Source organism: Lagopus leucura, unplaced genomic scaffold (assembly GCF_019238085.1).
Source record: "Lagopus leucura isolate 7727_CA_CO unplaced genomic scaffold, USGS_WTPT01 Super-Scaffold_100008, whole genome shotgun sequence".
Taxonomy (NCBI): Eukaryota; Metazoa; Chordata; class Aves; order Galliformes; family Phasianidae; genus Lagopus; species Lagopus leucura.
Genome location: NW_024962265.1, coordinates 6,020,541 through 6,036,221, shown reverse-complemented (window position 1 = coordinate 6,036,221; position 15,681 = coordinate 6,020,541). Strand labels below are relative to the sequence as shown.

General features: G+C 43.0%; 1 protein-coding gene and 1 long non-coding RNA gene across 2 annotated transcripts in view; both read left to right on the top strand.

Moving 5' to 3' along the window:
* The first annotated feature begins 2,929 nt into the window (after positions 1-2,929).
* Positions 2,930-6,249, top strand: LOC122180865. The gene is made up of 3 exons (XR_006179244.1): positions 2,930-2,973; positions 5,579-5,649; positions 6,153-6,249. It is a non-coding gene; the product is annotated as an uncharacterized LOC122180865 (long non-coding RNA).
* A 1,556-nt stretch (positions 6,250-7,805) lies between these two features.
* Positions 7,806-15,681, top strand: part of PHYH (phytanoyl-CoA 2-hydroxylase) — an 11,856-nt gene continuing 3,980 nt past the window's right edge. Inside the window, exons 1-7 of the mRNA XM_042872751.1 lie at positions 7,806-7,922; positions 10,775-10,830; positions 10,995-11,105; positions 11,302-11,467; positions 11,821-11,902; positions 13,591-13,772; positions 14,721-14,870. Coding sequence (XP_042728685.1) covers positions 7,836-7,922; positions 10,775-10,830; positions 10,995-11,105; positions 11,302-11,467; positions 11,821-11,902; positions 13,591-13,772; positions 14,721-14,870 — 834 coding nt within the window. The 5' untranslated portion in view covers positions 7,806-7,835. The remainder of the gene's footprint in view (positions 7,923-10,774; positions 10,831-10,994; positions 11,106-11,301; positions 11,468-11,820; positions 11,903-13,590; positions 13,773-14,720; positions 14,871-15,681) is intronic.

Genomic DNA, 15,681 nt, shown 5'->3' with positions numbered 1-15,681 from the left:
CTATATAAATAACTTCACAAATAATTTTTAAATATAATCAAGCTAAAATAAACCTCTGTTCTGTGGATGGTAGTGTTTAATACATTTTATATTTTGTATAGTGATTACAAGCCTTTTTTGTTTCTTTAAAATCAGCAGCTGTTTAGTATAATTCTTAGTATTATTTTGTTCTTTGCTCAAATACATTTTTGTGCACGCTTTTGTGATCTGTGTTTAAAATCTACATTGCCAACATTGCAGCTTGAATTTTAGCTTGTTATTCAAAATAAATATTTAATTTTTTTTATTGCTCTTGTATAAAAGCATGAACTTTTTTGATTCCTGCCTGAATTACAAAGTGGAAAGAGGAGAAGTCCTCTTTTTTTTTTTTTTTTATTTTGTTGCAAGTGTAATGATATCAATTGTTGCTGTTACTCCTTTGGTTGATTCTGCAAGCTGTGATGTCCCATGGTAATCTAGAATATCTCCTGCACATCAGGATGGGGGCAGATAGGTTATCTCCAAATCTGTTTTCCGCTTCATTTTGTTTATTTCGGTTGTCAGCACAGCACGTGCAATGATTTTGGATTGTTTCCTCTGCAAGTCTCCTAGCTGTGCCTCCTCCAACCTAAGCAAGAGTTTGTGAGCAGCCCTGTGAATCGAAGGAGTGCTGAACCCATCCTTCCTCTGAGGGTTTGTTGAGCTGCCTGGTTGTAGCACATTCACTGCTAACTCTGCTCTGCCAACCCACAGGAGCCAAGGCATACCATGCAATTCTTCACCATTATGGAACTGAATGCATTTCATGGAATCAGCTCTTTTACAAAGTCTCCCAGATTGTGGAATTAGCTCCTTGATATTCAGACCAGGAAGAAGAGAACAGCTGATAATCAATACCACTACCAGCAAGAACAGCAAGGGCTTCTGTCTATGACAAATGACTCCCTGCAGGTGAATCTGTCTTGTGCATCAAGCAAGGCTTAAATTTTCAGTTTTGGTCCCGGTGACACCTGGGGCAAAACATGGCTCATCTTTTTTCATTCAGTAGTATTCTCAACAGACACCTTGTAAAGAGTTAGAATTCTTTTTTTTTCTTTTGTGAGTAATGTGAAACAATTAGAACATCACTCTTCTTCTCCTGGAAAACAGGTCTGTAAGTTTTATGCTCACAACACAGCCTCAAAGCAGTAACTGAATTTTTGACTTTGCTGCTCTGGGAAGATAACTCTGAAGAGTTTTCACAGCAGTTCTGAACACCAAAATAAAGCATCAAAACTGGTTATCTATGCAAAAAAGTCATTATTTATTTTTTATCCCCCTGCAGTTTTATGAAGTTCTATATTCCAGTACAAAGACGTGTAGCTGGGCTTCTGTTCTTTGTGGTCAAGGAGAGGGCTGTCACTGTGAATTACTTTGTAAGATTTAAAGAAAAAAAGATAAATGTGTACAGAGTGGTCAGTGCTGTGTGAAAGCATTTGTTACAAAGATTGGCTGTGTTTTAAACAAGGCAGGAAAATGTACTGGGTTTTAGATAACTGCTTTTCAGTCCTTATGTGATAAGTTGCCATCAGGTGTGAAACCAACTCTTTTTCTAAACGTGCTTTGAAAGGCTTTGAAGCTTATCTGCAGGGGTGAGGGTGCGTGGAGGAGGGCTGCTTCACGAGCAAGGTGAGTGAACATTCACATCAATCGAGTTCTTGTGTTCCTAAAACCTTTTTGGGGCAATCTTTTTTTTTTTTTTTTTTTTTTCTTTCTTTTGGTCTGGACGTTCTGTGAAAACTTCACATTGCAGCTGCTGTGAGCAAAAGCATTTCCAGGTGAAATGCCAGCCAAAGCCTCTCATTTTCTGATGGCAGGAGTTTGCATACTAAAGTGCTTCCTGGCTCTAGGCAGCTGAGGTGTGGTATTATCTCTGGTCAGAGCTGGTATGAGTATTTCTGAATGTGCCACTCAATTCAGAGTGAATGATGGCGTTTTCTAAGTCTGCTGTTATCACTGCTGTATCAGATAAGGACTGCTGTGATTTGTGTAAGAACTTTCATTTGCTAAATAAAAGACTGTAGGTTAGGCCTGAGCTATAGAGTGATGAATAGTACTGTGTATGAAGAGGGCTAGCAAGTTCAAGGCTTTAAACAATCAGTAGATACTTCCAGTACTTTGATACCTTTCTAAACAGAGTTTTTTGAGGCTCTGGCATCAAAAAAAGCCATGAGAAATAGAACTTTGCTTAGCTTTTTGCAGTCACATAAATGTAATGTGCTTTCATTTATGTACGCAGATATCTCCACACACCAACTTCCCTAACAGTCTTGCTGAGAAGGCTACTTGCAGAACTCCATCGAAGTTGTGAGATCAGGAGAGAGTGAAAAGGAAGAATTTTGATAGTTGGAAAACTCACTAGTCTGAACAATACCATTGATAAGTAGCATGTATTCATAGAGAGGAGCATCTTTTAGAATCTCTGTCTAATGTGTTGGTTTCCTCAGCTTTTTCCTTTTCTCCTGCATAAGAGGAAAATACCACTCTGAAATTACCTACGGCATATAAATTTGGATTTTTTTTTTTAAGGTATTCTTTTTGAACCGAAGTTTTGCTAGTAATTGAGGACTGGCCAACTGTTTTCTGCTTGGGAGATGTGAAAGTTACTTTGAATGGGTGCCCACCCACAGTGCAGAAGCTGGGGCCAGCTGTAATCCTCGGTGTGTTTCTCACGCTTGAGAGACGCTGAGCTGCAGTGCCCTGGTGTGTGGGTAGGGGTTGCCCTAAGCTTGAAGTTTCAGCTGGAGCCAGGATCTGAAGGCAGGCTGTTGCTTCTGCAGAAGGCAGTGTTGTTTCCTTTGGTTGCCTAAGATGTGTTGAAGCTAATGCTGACCTTTGTGCTTTTGTTTGCCATGTTGACATACTTTTAAGATACGAGAACGCTGTTGCCCCAACCTCCAACCTTGAAAGAGGGAGATATGGTAACAACAGGAAAACAATCCTGATATTTCTAAGGTAAAAATTTGTCTTCAGACACGCATTCTTTATTAAAAGGAATTTGGTATGCAGCAGATGCCTTGCAGTCTCCTGGCCCAAAGCAAGGACAGCCCCGAGGTCACACTAGGTTGCTCAGGCCTGCGTGCAGTGCAGTATCTCCAATCGTGGTCATTTCTCATTCTCTCCATACCCCCTTTTCCAGTGTTTGACCATTCCCATTCTGCATAGTTTTCTCCTTGCGTCTAGCAGGAAGTTTCTTTGCTGTGGTTTGTGCCTATTGTCTCTTAGTTTTACTGCAAATCTTCAGAAAGTGGCTTTCTTCTCTCTGTCCCCTACTAAGTACCTGCAGACAACTATAGGATCTTCTTCCAGTGAACTATTTTCTCAGCCTTTCCTTGTGCATCACATACACAAGCCCCATCCTTTTGATGGACTTACATCCATCCCTCCACTGGACTTGATTCACTGCTTTCCCTGTACTAGGGAGCACAGAACCAGACACAGTGATGATGCAATCTTGCAGGTGCCTACTGGAAGGAAGGATTTGCTTCCTTTGGTTCTCTGGCCGTACTCTTGCTAATGCAGTTGGCCCTTTCCATCCCCATGGCAGTGGTGTTGGACTAGGTCTATAAAAATGGTTTCCAAACAACTCACTAATTGCAGGTGTACACTGATTGCTCATATTTAGCTCATCTGTTGAGACTTCTGCAAAGCTGCTGTGTAGCCAGCTGAATTTTGTACTGCTGAGTGCAGCCCTTTGAGCCCAGCAGCTCAACCAATTTTCCACCAATTTTTAAGAGTCTGCCTGTCCCAACAGGGCAAAAACCTTCCAATTGTCAAAGTAAACACTGCCTACCCTAGTGCAAGGAGCTGTTTTGTCACAGCTGTTCTCACAGATGGTGAGATTAGTCAGGCCCAACTTGCCTACGTTACCAAAGTTAATCTGCACAGGTTTTTCCCAGTCATCTTGTCCTTACCTGAACATGGCAAATCCAAGAGAACTTATCCTCAATCTTTTTGGAGACTGAGGTATAGCTTGTAGTTTCCCTTGCCCTTTATAAAGGCAAGTATGGCTTTTACCTTTTTGCAGTCATCATGAGACTCTCATGGCAGCAGGAGAGAAAGCTTTATGGTCGTATTGTCTCCTACTAATACATCCATTATCTGAGAATATCCAGTTTGCTTAACTGGTCCCTTGCTCAGTCTTCTGCAGCACAGGTGATGCTTTGTGTTCTGGAACCTCATTGCTTGGCTTAGAAACCTGGGAAGCCAGAGGACAGACCATGCCAGCAATGCCCAAGGCAGGAAAGGTATCAGGTCCCTTGACTGTTTCCATGCCCTTTTTTTCTAGCCTCCCTCTAGTTATTCTATGCAGGGTCCACATTTTCTTTTGTCTCCCTTCTCCTCCTAATGTGTCTGCAAAAAGCCCTTCTTGAAGCTTCTGATGATGAAAAGTGAACTTATGTGTTGGTGGCAAATTCGGTGTTACTGCCTCATCTACATCTGTTTTCCTTCACATCGAAGTTTAAAAGGCTCATTTTGCTGAATTGCAGCAGCTGCCACTTCCCACTGCAGTAAATTAGGCTTTCAGAAGACCTCATCTTTGGAATTATAGTTCTGATCATAGTGTGGATTTTAATAGTCAGTTGAGATGCTTATTAAGTTACAATGCTATGCATTATAACCATCTCAGTACTGCCATAGAAATTTTGATTGTTTCGTTTTTATTAGTTTTGTGATTTAATGAAGAGAAAACATTAAAAGCCAAATGCAAAACAGCTGTATAAAAGTGTTCTATAAAACTTGGTAAACTGACAGACATAGCACTAAAAATATTTGCAAAGACACAGCTGCTGTTAAATGCCATTGGTTTTAATAAAAATACAAATGTCATCATCGGTTATCTTAACAGAGAATCTCCTCCTTGCTTCTTCTTGTAGGTTCATGACATTCAGTCTGTACTTCAGTGAAGCATATCAGTGGGTCTGGAAATGATTGGCTGTGTAACGTTCTTTTTAAGTTACTGAATAAAATAGAACTTTTTTTTTTTTTTTTTTTTTTCAGTTAAACAGAGTATAGATAGAACAAAATGAACAGTTCTCTAGTTTTAGAGTTTGTGAATGCAGGAGTCTTGCCATGTGTGTCACAGTGTGTTTCTCAGCACTGCAGCAGAGTGGTGGCAATGCCCGAAATCAGTCTTATCTTATTTGTGGACTGTGGTTGTGGACTGTGTTAATGTGATGGTACAAACAAAGGGTGGTAACCCCAACCACCCATTCCCCTGTACGCAGTTGGATAAGGCCTCCTCAGTCATTCTAGGATGTGATGTAACAGGGTCACCCTGTTCACGGGAGTTGCTTACACTACTGGCAATACCCAGTAACACTGGCTTATGCAGCAGCATTACCAGAAAAACAATAATTAACAAGGAATAATTGTGATCAATGCACAGGGTGATGTGCATTGAACTGCTTGAACTGTTGTTTAAAAATGTGTGTGTGCATGTATACACATATATACTTGTGTGTGTTAATATATATGTATCTATGAAAGCATCTTAGTTTTCGAGCTCCTACATCAGCACAGCAGAGTTACTAACATCCTTTTTGTTTATTATTTTCAGACTCAGAAAACACTTTTGCATAAGATGCTGTTAAGCTTATCAGATGGGAAGAAACAGCTGCATTGCAACAGGTGTGTGTCATAACTGATGTGAGCAGTGTTGTTTGGCCTTATCTTATATGGGACTCTGATTTGTATTTTGAAACAGATGAAGATTTATTAAGTTCTTGGCTCAGTCTGGATTGCAAAGGTGTATCTGCATATATATACAGCACCTACCTGAATTATAAATAAAGCTTTCAGTGCAGTTATAATTACTATTTCTGTAATAAAGCTGTGCCCATGGTGTTTTGCTTTTCCCTTCCTCCTCACTTGAATTTTATTTTGGAGACTTCTATTAACTTTCTGTTTACTTCTGATCTATAGGAAAATTCTCAGTCATGAGAATTCATCAAAGGTCTGATTTTTATTGGCAGTAAAGAGATGTGTGTTGTCAAAGCTGCTGCTGTTGTCCCTTCATCACAGCTGTATACTTGCCTCTGACTACACACAGTACTTTTGTCATATGAGATTTTTTCTTTTGGGTTCCTAATCTTGTTTGTCCCATTTGTGTGAACACCTGTGTTCTCTTGTAGTCCCAGAAAGGAGCCACAAACCAGATGACCGTGAGTTCCATGTTGATTGAAATGTGGATCTGCCAGCCACAAGCGCCAGAAACTGGAATGCAGTCTAGGCTACGCACCTTGTCATGGTACACCTTTACTTTAATCACTGGGAGTTTTGCCACTGGTTTTTGAAGGAATTCAGATTTTGGGGGATAGAGATGAGTTCAGAATCGCTTACTATCCATACCTTGGTTTCTGTTTATCTGTAGCATTAACACACTGCAACTTAATACATTGAGCTCTCATTTTATCAAGGTGCTTGTTGACTTAAGCCTCCTGAAGTAGCTGGAATGCAGAGTTTTGGGGTACGCCCTGTCATCATAAGATGGTCTGGAGCAACAGCATACCTACTCTCCTGGAGCTGTACTGCAGTGATAATGCTGTGTTTTGAGGAGCAGGACCTGTCTGGATTGCTCATGCAGAAGGGAATGATGAACCAATTGAACAGGTGTAAAGGTTGGCATACATTGGATTGCAACAATAATGGTATCTCTTAGCATAATTTTCCAGTCCTGATGCTATTATTCAGACTTCTCCAGCTCATGGGAGAGAAGCTGAGAGAACAGACTGCTCCCCCCACAGCTCTACCATCCATCTCCGTTTCCCTGCAGCGCTTTGTTCTGCCGTAATCAGAGACACCCTGTCCCCCCATAGCAGGGTATGGGGAAAGATGAAGGATCCACATTCCAGCAGGAGAAACCTCACCTTTCAGCAGCACATGCTTCACAGCACAAGCCTCAAAGGGAAACGGGACAAGGGAGACAGTGATAGGACAGGGGGGATGGTCTTAAACTGAGACAGGGGAGGTTTAGGTTGGGTGTTAGGAGGAATTTTTTCACACAGAGGGTGATGAAGCACTGGAACAGGTTGCCAAGGAGGCTGTGGATGCTCCATCCCTGGAGGCATCCAAGGCCAGGCTGGATGTGGCTCTGGGCAGCCTGGTCTGGTGGTTGGTGACCCTGCACATAGCAGGGGGGTTGAAACTAAACGATCATTGTGGTCCTTTTCAACCCAGGCCATTCTGTGATTCTGTGATAAATGGACTGTCACACTGATGGCACAAGGTAATCTAAACAATGCCATGAGGGACCTGAAGTCCACTGTGGAGAAGTGGTGTGGTTCTAAACGGTGTGGTGGCAGCAAGGAACATGCAAAGATGAGAACTTTAAGAGCTTAGGTCTTAAGTATGATTGTTTTCAGTCCCTTTATATTTTTCTCCTTGAATACATCAGTTAACTCACAGTGTTAAGTCAGCTGAGAGGCTGCTAACAACAGTGAAATGAACGCAGCATTTGTAAGCACGCACACGCGAGAGCTAAAAGGGAACTGCCAGCTTCAATCATGGTCTCAGCCCAAGCACTGCTCTCCGCACGGGGCTGATTAAATCCTTGCAGCTCAGTCAGTGCTGACAGAGAAGGGAGAAAAACACGTTCAGAGCTTCCCCGCGTCTATGTAGCCTCCAACGCACCCTCCCATTCGCAAACCCTGCCAGCTCTTAGCTCCCGGCAGCGTTTTCGCAACCTTTCTGAGCATGCACGGCTGCTGACGCATGTGCAGCCCAGGCAAAGGCTGCAGAGCATGATGGGGCTCCGCTCCTCCCGGCAGCGTATATAGAGTCAGGCTGCGGGGCGAGCGCTCCGGCGGCCGGGCGCGATGGAGCAGCTGGGGAAGCGGTCGGGGCCGGCGGCTCGGCTGGACGCCATCCTGCGGCACCTGTCTACGCGGACAGCCCCTGCTCTCGTATCCTTTGTGCGTTGGGTGGGAAGGGCCCGAGGGACGTTGGCACTCCTGGGGAGCCGTGGCCTGGCTGTGGGTTGGTGGCGTGCTCCAAGGGTTGGTGTGCGCCCTGGAGTTCTGCCTGGCCTTACGGGCTCAGCGGCCGTCCCATCCCCAAAGCCTCTTGCTGCCTGCTGTTTTTCCCTTGGGCTTCAGCCCCATAGCCCGGCACAGAGCTGTGTGTGCACCTGATGTTTAGCTGCCTCTTGGCACGTGGCTTTGTTTGCTTTTTTTTCAGGGTCTGACCATAAAACAGGATGGAAACGCAACCATGTTCATGTTGCAGCTGCCTGCCCAGCAGGGTTGGCTAGCGTGGTGTGCATCAATGGGAGCAGCGAGCAGGAGGGTTTATCCTAAAGATTAATTGGTTTGAGCGAAATGAACCCTACAGGGTTTAGCAGTCACACAAGCCTCAGACCTTGCTGGCAGGTATGGGCTTTGACCATGACACCAGCAGCAGGAAAAGCATAGAGCTTTTGTTGGTGCTGTGCTTGTGAATGGGAAGTGAGCAGACATTGGAGGTGATCTGTTTTACAGTAGATTAAAGAAACGTGACTGGGACAGAAAGTTCCACGTGTCCAGAAGTTAAGTGAAGGCTGTCTGCTGATGCTGTTTTTAAAGATGCTGCCAAAAATATTACTTAAAAAAAAAAATTAAAATGTTTCCGATTCTCATCTAAATGTTGGCAAATTGTTTGAATTATGATAAATTGGTGAAGAGGATGCAATTAAGTAGGATGTGAGAGTTTCCAAATGTATAAAAACTATAAAGGCATAAGGATAGTTAACTCATAAAATGACTGGAATGGCTGGAAAGGAACTCGAAGACCATATTGTTCCAACACCTTGTGCGCAGGGTTGTCACCCTTTAGATCAGATTGATAAAGATGCATGCAAGAACAAAACCTGAAGTAAAATTACCCTGCTTGTAAGGGGAGAGTAAATTCCTGATGGGATCCCAGAGCTTTTCCTCATTATTGCTTGGCTGGTGTGCGTTGTTTCAGGCAAACCCAGGGGACCCTCCAAGTCTGGAGCCAGTTACACGCGCTGCTGTTTGTAAATCCAGCTGTGAAGGCTGTAATACGAAGAGATTAGGACAAAATTATGATTAAACTGGGCTGGAATTAGAAAGATATGTGGGTAAAGGAAATGACAGAAACCAGTGAGCATAGGTTTGTTTGATTTATGTCCCCTTGGTGTACTGGTTTTGTTTTAATGTGTGGGTTTGGTGAATGTAGCTTGACAGTCACTTTTCCTCCCAGAGAATCTCTCTCCTTCCTCTTGTATTTGCTCTTATGGATTGGTATAATAGAGACATGAACATTCATAATGTTGGAATATGTCTATTAGAAGATCAGACATTTCTACACAACAGTGAAGGAAAAAAAAGTAGCACACAGGCTGTAGAATTAAAGGTCACCTCAAACGTGCCAGGCAAGTAGTGGATTCAGAAAGCAGCCACACAGGTGGTGTTATGTGGGTGTTTGACTCCTTCAGGTCACATACTGATGGTGCTGGGGATCTTGAACTTTGCTGTGCCTCTGGTGCAGCCTTTTCCAGAAGGATTTGCTTGCTTGTGTGTGCTCCCAGGTGCTACTCTGTCTGCACAGTTTGTTAAAATGTTTATTCTGAGAGCAGTTGATTCCCAACTGAGGATGGTGTGTGATGGAAAGAGAATGGTTTAAATACTTTGTGTCTTCACAAAACTGAGATGCCAGAGGTCACAGCTCCCTTCCAGCAGTAGTGCTGTCCTTAAGGAAAACCCCTTGCAGTGGCATCTGCTGGGTCCCTTTTGAGCTGGATTCCCTGTGTCCTCTTCCATCATTCTTCTATCCAGTTTTCATCACATTTTCCTCCTTTGGCTCATTGGTTTTTTTTCTACGCTCCTGTTCACGTGCCATGATTTTCTCCCACTGTATTCGACTCCCAGCGCATGGATTGTAGAGAAAACTGATCACAAAGCCTACGAGAGGAGCACATGCCTTTATGGCACGTGGAAAAGGTTGTGGTGAGCCATGGAGGAAGGTCTGCAATCTCTATAAGATAATCACAAAGCTCAGGGGTCTCCCAGTTGGACCAGCGCAGACACAGAGATTCACTTTATATATATGCTTTTGTCCTTTCCCCTGGGTCAGGTTTCAATACTGTTGTACAAAGCTGTTGTGAGTGTTCATTATCAAGTGATGCTTAATTGTTCTGTGGGTGGAGCTGTACTGTCTCTGCATAAGATAATGCAGTTGTGTTTATTTAAAACAGTTGAAACGAGCTGTTGTGGAGGGCCCATAGGCTTTCCTTTCTCTGTGCTTCCCCTGATAGGTTTGGAGGAGGCAGAGCAGCTTTGCACCAGTGCTGTGTGTGAATGTGAAGCCCCAGGTTCATCTCGTTTGAATTCTGGCTCTGAATTTGGCACAGCAGTGATTGGAGGGGAGAGATGGAGAAGCACCTCCAGGGGACAGTGCAGGCTTTGGATAGGTTTGACTGTTCTCCAGAGCATAAGGAGACTGGGCAACTAAACGTTTCCAATGAGCATCTCATTAAATATCTTTATGTTCTTGGAGATAAACCCTATGGCCTCCTCTGGAATCTCAGGCATTGTATTGACTTTCCTATATGTGTGGACAAGGCTGTACTATAGTTATAGTTCTTTGCCAGGCATGCTGCTCACAAGATGGGGAAGATCTCTCAGAAGCAGAATAGGCAAGAACAAAAGCAAGGTGTCCAGCACAGCATGTTCTTTTAATGTGAACCATACTGTAGGATTCAGGATGTGTAGATGTTCTACTCTTTTGTGCTGGAGTTCCTTAATTTTCATTCCAGACGTTCATTCCTACTTCAGCATACGTTAGTGCTGTTCATCAGCCAGGGAAGTTTCGGTAAGTTATAATGTCCTTTGTAGAGAGGAAAAGCCAAACTAACCAAAAAAACACAGCACCTGCCATGGGGAACATTTCTCACTGATTTCCTTCAGGCACTGGTTGGGGATCTGGTGCTCCCATTGCTCCTGCTCTGCATAATGTGTCTCCCTTGTCTCTGTCAGCTTTACTCTGGACAATGATATCCTCACTACAGAGCAAAGGCAGTTCTATGAAGACAACGGTTATCTGCTTATTAAGAAGCTTGTTTCTGATGAAGACATTGAGCGCTTCAGGTACAGAATGCTTTGTCCAAGCTGCTGGTGGGTCTTACGTACAGCAGTATCCTGGGGGAAGCTCTGGGAAGCTAGATGAATTTGGGCTTTAACTGAATATGTGTGCGTGGTATTGATGGATTTGGTGTGTTTGAGGAGAGTCATTTGGCCAAAAATAGTGAAAATATGCTCCATCTTCTTACTCCCTCTCTATCAGGAAGGAGTTCGTAAGGATCTGTAAGAAAGAGGTGAGAGTTCCCGGAGCTATGATTATGAAAAATGAGGCCCTGAGATCCCAGTATGGCAAGACTGAAAGCGTCGTTAATAAAGTGCAGGACTTCCAGGAGAATGAGGAGTTGTTCAGATACTGTACTCTGCCACAGGTAAAAACAAAAATAAAAGCTTAAATAAAAATAGAATGGTTGTGAAAAAGCATATATGAATTTATTTGGGTTCTAATGCCTACCTGAAGAAACTTTTTTTGGTTTTGCTAAAGCCGTATCCATTATCCCTTAAAGCCTCTGTATGTCACTCCCATAAACATATTTATGAGGAAAGATATTAAACCATCCTCTATATGTTCTGCATGAACGTAGGATGGTTGGAGGTCTGGAGGGGAAACTTAGGCAGTGTTCATCAGCTCCTGTGCTGGGTGACCCACCTGCTGTGCCCTCACCCTCAGCAATTTCATCTCTCGTGTTCCTGATATTTTTTTCTAATGTTGTCTTCCCTGTAGATCCTTAAGTACGTGGAATGCTTCACTGGGCCCAACATAATGGCAATGCACACCATGCTGATAAATAAACTTCCAGATTCTGGTAAGGAGATCTTGGGAATGAGGAGTACAGAAATTAATGTGTGTACCTTGTTTGTTTGGCCAGAATTGAGGCACCTTTTGGTATAGGCTGTTTTTTTTAAATCATTACTTACTGTGATAACATTTATTATATTTCAATCTTAAGTGTTTTTTGTTATTGTTGCTGTTCTCTGCTTTTTTCTAAAGACTGTTATTTTCATGGCTGCACCACTGATTTTTCAAAGTGGCCCAGCAAGCTCCCTGTTCAGCCAGCTGCACTTGCACAAAGGCTCGCTGTTGGAAACATGACATGCTTTTAAGCTTGACTGTTCAAAAGTGTTGAAAATAAGTGCTTCTGTGGACCTCGGTGAAAGGCAATAAATACAGAGATCATCAGAGTTTATATGCTCCTGACCTCACAGTCAGTTGGTGTGTGCCCAGTGGTTTGATATGAAGATATTTGAACATGTGCCAAAGAAAGGATTTTGAAGCCTAGCTTTGGCTGCTGCTGGAAATTTAAATCATTATTTATATGAGAGCGATGAGTAGGGAAAGAGAGAACCTGACTATCTGTGTTGCAGTTTGTCAGGGTAGCTTATGCTCTGCACAAGCTGCTTCAGTTTAGCAGTGGTGAGACATGAGCTGTGTTTCCTGTGCTCGGGTGTGCAGGTTCTCAGCAGACGCATAATGTGTTGAATTATTTAAAAATACTGACCTTGCGAAAGTCATCCCCAGCTGTCATCTTAGAAACACCACAAAGAGATGTGTTATTTTGGTTTGTAAATTCAGCAAGAGACCCAGCATTCTTAATACAAAAATAAGACAGTAGCAGTGAAGAAATCAGAAGCTGTTCCATAATTCTGAGAGTACTTTAGGAGAAATGCAGTCCTCTGGAGAGTGTTTGAGGCTGCCTGAAATCTAAATAACATGGCAGATGAGGCAAGTCGAAACGCCCTGGCTATGTCTATTCGAGGTGTAAACTCCATGGCAAAATAAAGCATCTAATATTGAAAGGTTTTGGTGTGGAAGAGGAGGATACGTTTCCATTTCCATGTGGGAAGAGAAGAAGCAGGCAAATTTTCAATAAAAATTTTTTGTTTAGACTTCAGGGGGAAAACAAATCTGTAGGAAGAAAGCTAGTAGAGTGCTGGGTAAACTTTCTGGGGAGATATAAAAACAAGGAGAAGGCTGAACAAACATCTGTAGGCACAGCTCAGGGAGGGTTGATTCTGCTTACAACACAGCAATAGATCAAATGACTTCTTGATAGCCTTTCCAGTGCTGCTGTTGAAAGTCCTTGTACTGGGAAAGGTTTATGCAATACCGTGCAGGTTAAATGTTCACAGGTTGGACAGCAGCCAGCGAAAGGCAAAAGCTTGGCATATGGGTGGTGGAGGCCACCAAAAGGAGGAGACATCTGAAGGGTCACCCGGCCACGCAGCCTCCTGGCACACGTTGTATTCCATGCCATTGCTGACTTAAGTGCGCAACTGTGCTCTTGGTCTTGGACTCCAGGGGTGAGAGCACAAGCTAGCTCATTTCATTTCCAAATCAGAGGTGGTCTGGAGCACGTATAAAGTCAGCAAAGTCTTCGTGTGAAGGCTTGCAAGCAGTGCCTTCGTCAGACATGATATGAGTGCAGTGTCTTTATAGGAAGGAAGAGACCATATGATGTTTGATGAGGTTGAAGATTTTGACCTTGTGTTGCAGATAAACAGACTTTTCTCCACCCCATGCATCAGGACTTGCACTATTTCCCATTCCGGCCAGCAGACCGCATCGTGTGCTCCTGGACTGCCATGCAGAGAGCTGATGAGAACAACGGGTGCCTGGTTGTCGTGCCTGGGACACACACATTGCCTCTGAAGCCTCACGGCTATCCAGAGTGGGAGGTAAAGTTGGATGGAGGCACTGGGGGTGTTGGGGCCATGGTTCACCTGGGTTGGGTTCACATAACGGGATGGTACACAGGTCAAAGCTGAGGCTTTCAGTGATGGCTTTTCTGTCTGTCCAAACACTCATTGGTGCTTTCTGGCACAGTTGCCTAGTTTACTTAACTCCATATAACTCAGCAGCGGTTCTCCTGAACCTGGGCAGATTTGCTCTTCTACCCAACTTCACCTAAAGCCCTGTGTAATGAGGTTGCTTTGTTTCTTCATCAAGAAACGCCTGGTAAATTACGGAGAGATGTTGGCTTACTCTCCAGAATACTCCCCAAGCTGTGGACCTAGGTTTCGGAGCAGATCCTTTTCTGGAAATGAATTGCACCCCTAGTTCAGGGTCAGGATCTAAGGCTTCTGAATAGTCTGGCACATCGTGGCACAACTTCATAAGCACATGCAGCCCTTTTCCAGCATCCTTGCCAAGTCTTAGGACTCTCAGAAGTGAATTTGTTCCTGCTTGGTGAGCACGTGTACTTTCCTGTAGAAGAGAAATGAACAGTAAACAACTGTATGGATTAAATGTCTAGTGTTATCTTCATCTTAAGAGCAGATGCTACCTCACCTGGCCTAGCCACTGATGATGGTTTTACAGGGAGCAGAGAGCTGGACTCTGAAGGTGCTTTTTCTTTTCTCTCCAGCAGAGAGACTTTCGGTTGTCAGCATAGAGCTGCAGAAAACAGAAGCACTGTTATTCTGCTGTACCTCAGACTTGTAGTAGGAACACCTGCTGGCAAGCAGGCAGGCTCTTAGTTGAGCATACTGAATATACTGCCCAGAAGAACACAGAGCAGGAGCTCTCTACTTTTCCTTCCACTGGGAATCTGCACTTGTTCCATCTTTAACTGAGTGATTTGAACTCAGTTTTTTTGGCTTTTTTTTTTATTTTATTTTTCCTAGGGTAAAACAAACAAACTGTTTCATGGGATACTTGATTACGATGAGAAGAGTCCCAAGGTTCACCTTGTCATGGAGAAGGGAGACACAGTGTTCTTCCATCCGCTGCTCATTCACGGCTCTGGGATAAATAAGACATCAGGTTTCCGAAAGGTAAGAAACCAACTCATGCTCTGTTTATTGATATTTAAACTGACCAAAATAATACCTCACCTCTCCCCCTGGCAAGCTCACGAATATTTGGATTGGAATCTTAAAGACTCATTAAGGTTGGGAATACCTCTAAGATCATCTAGTCCAACTGCTGACCCATCACCACCACTAATCGTGTCCCTCACTGCCACGATTCACTTCTTAATGTATTAGCTTTTCTGTTAGCCTCTGAATATTCTTTTGCTCACACTCTTTTTTATTGTCTTTTTATTTGTATTTTTACAGTATAAGCATGTCTGAATAGCACGTTGTGGGGGTGTTTAAGGAAAACAAAGCAGGAGCAGAAATGAGGTGTTGAAACTGTTAGAAGCTTGGCTGGCTGTATATGCTTTCCCAACAGTTCACCTTCAGCTGTCCCAAATTTTTCTCTTAACTTCTTTCCCCTGCCCTCTGGGTACCTCATTTCTGAATATCAGGAGCCTCCAGTATCCAATAAATAATTTTTATTTATTTATATGATATTATGACCTTTTTTTTAATGCTAAGCATTCTATTTCACATCATCTGTTTTGCATTATGAACAGAATAACAGGTAAAAATGCCCTTCTGATCTGGTATCAGAAGCAGATTCATGCATGCACGTAACTGGAGCCTCTGTTCCTCATTAGCAGCAATGCAGAATTTCCCCCCATGCGCTGCAGCACAGGCAGTGTTACATTCATGATTTTATTTTATTTTATTTTATTTTATTTTATTTTATTTTATTATTTTATTTTATTTTATTTTATTTTATTTTATTTTATTTTATTTT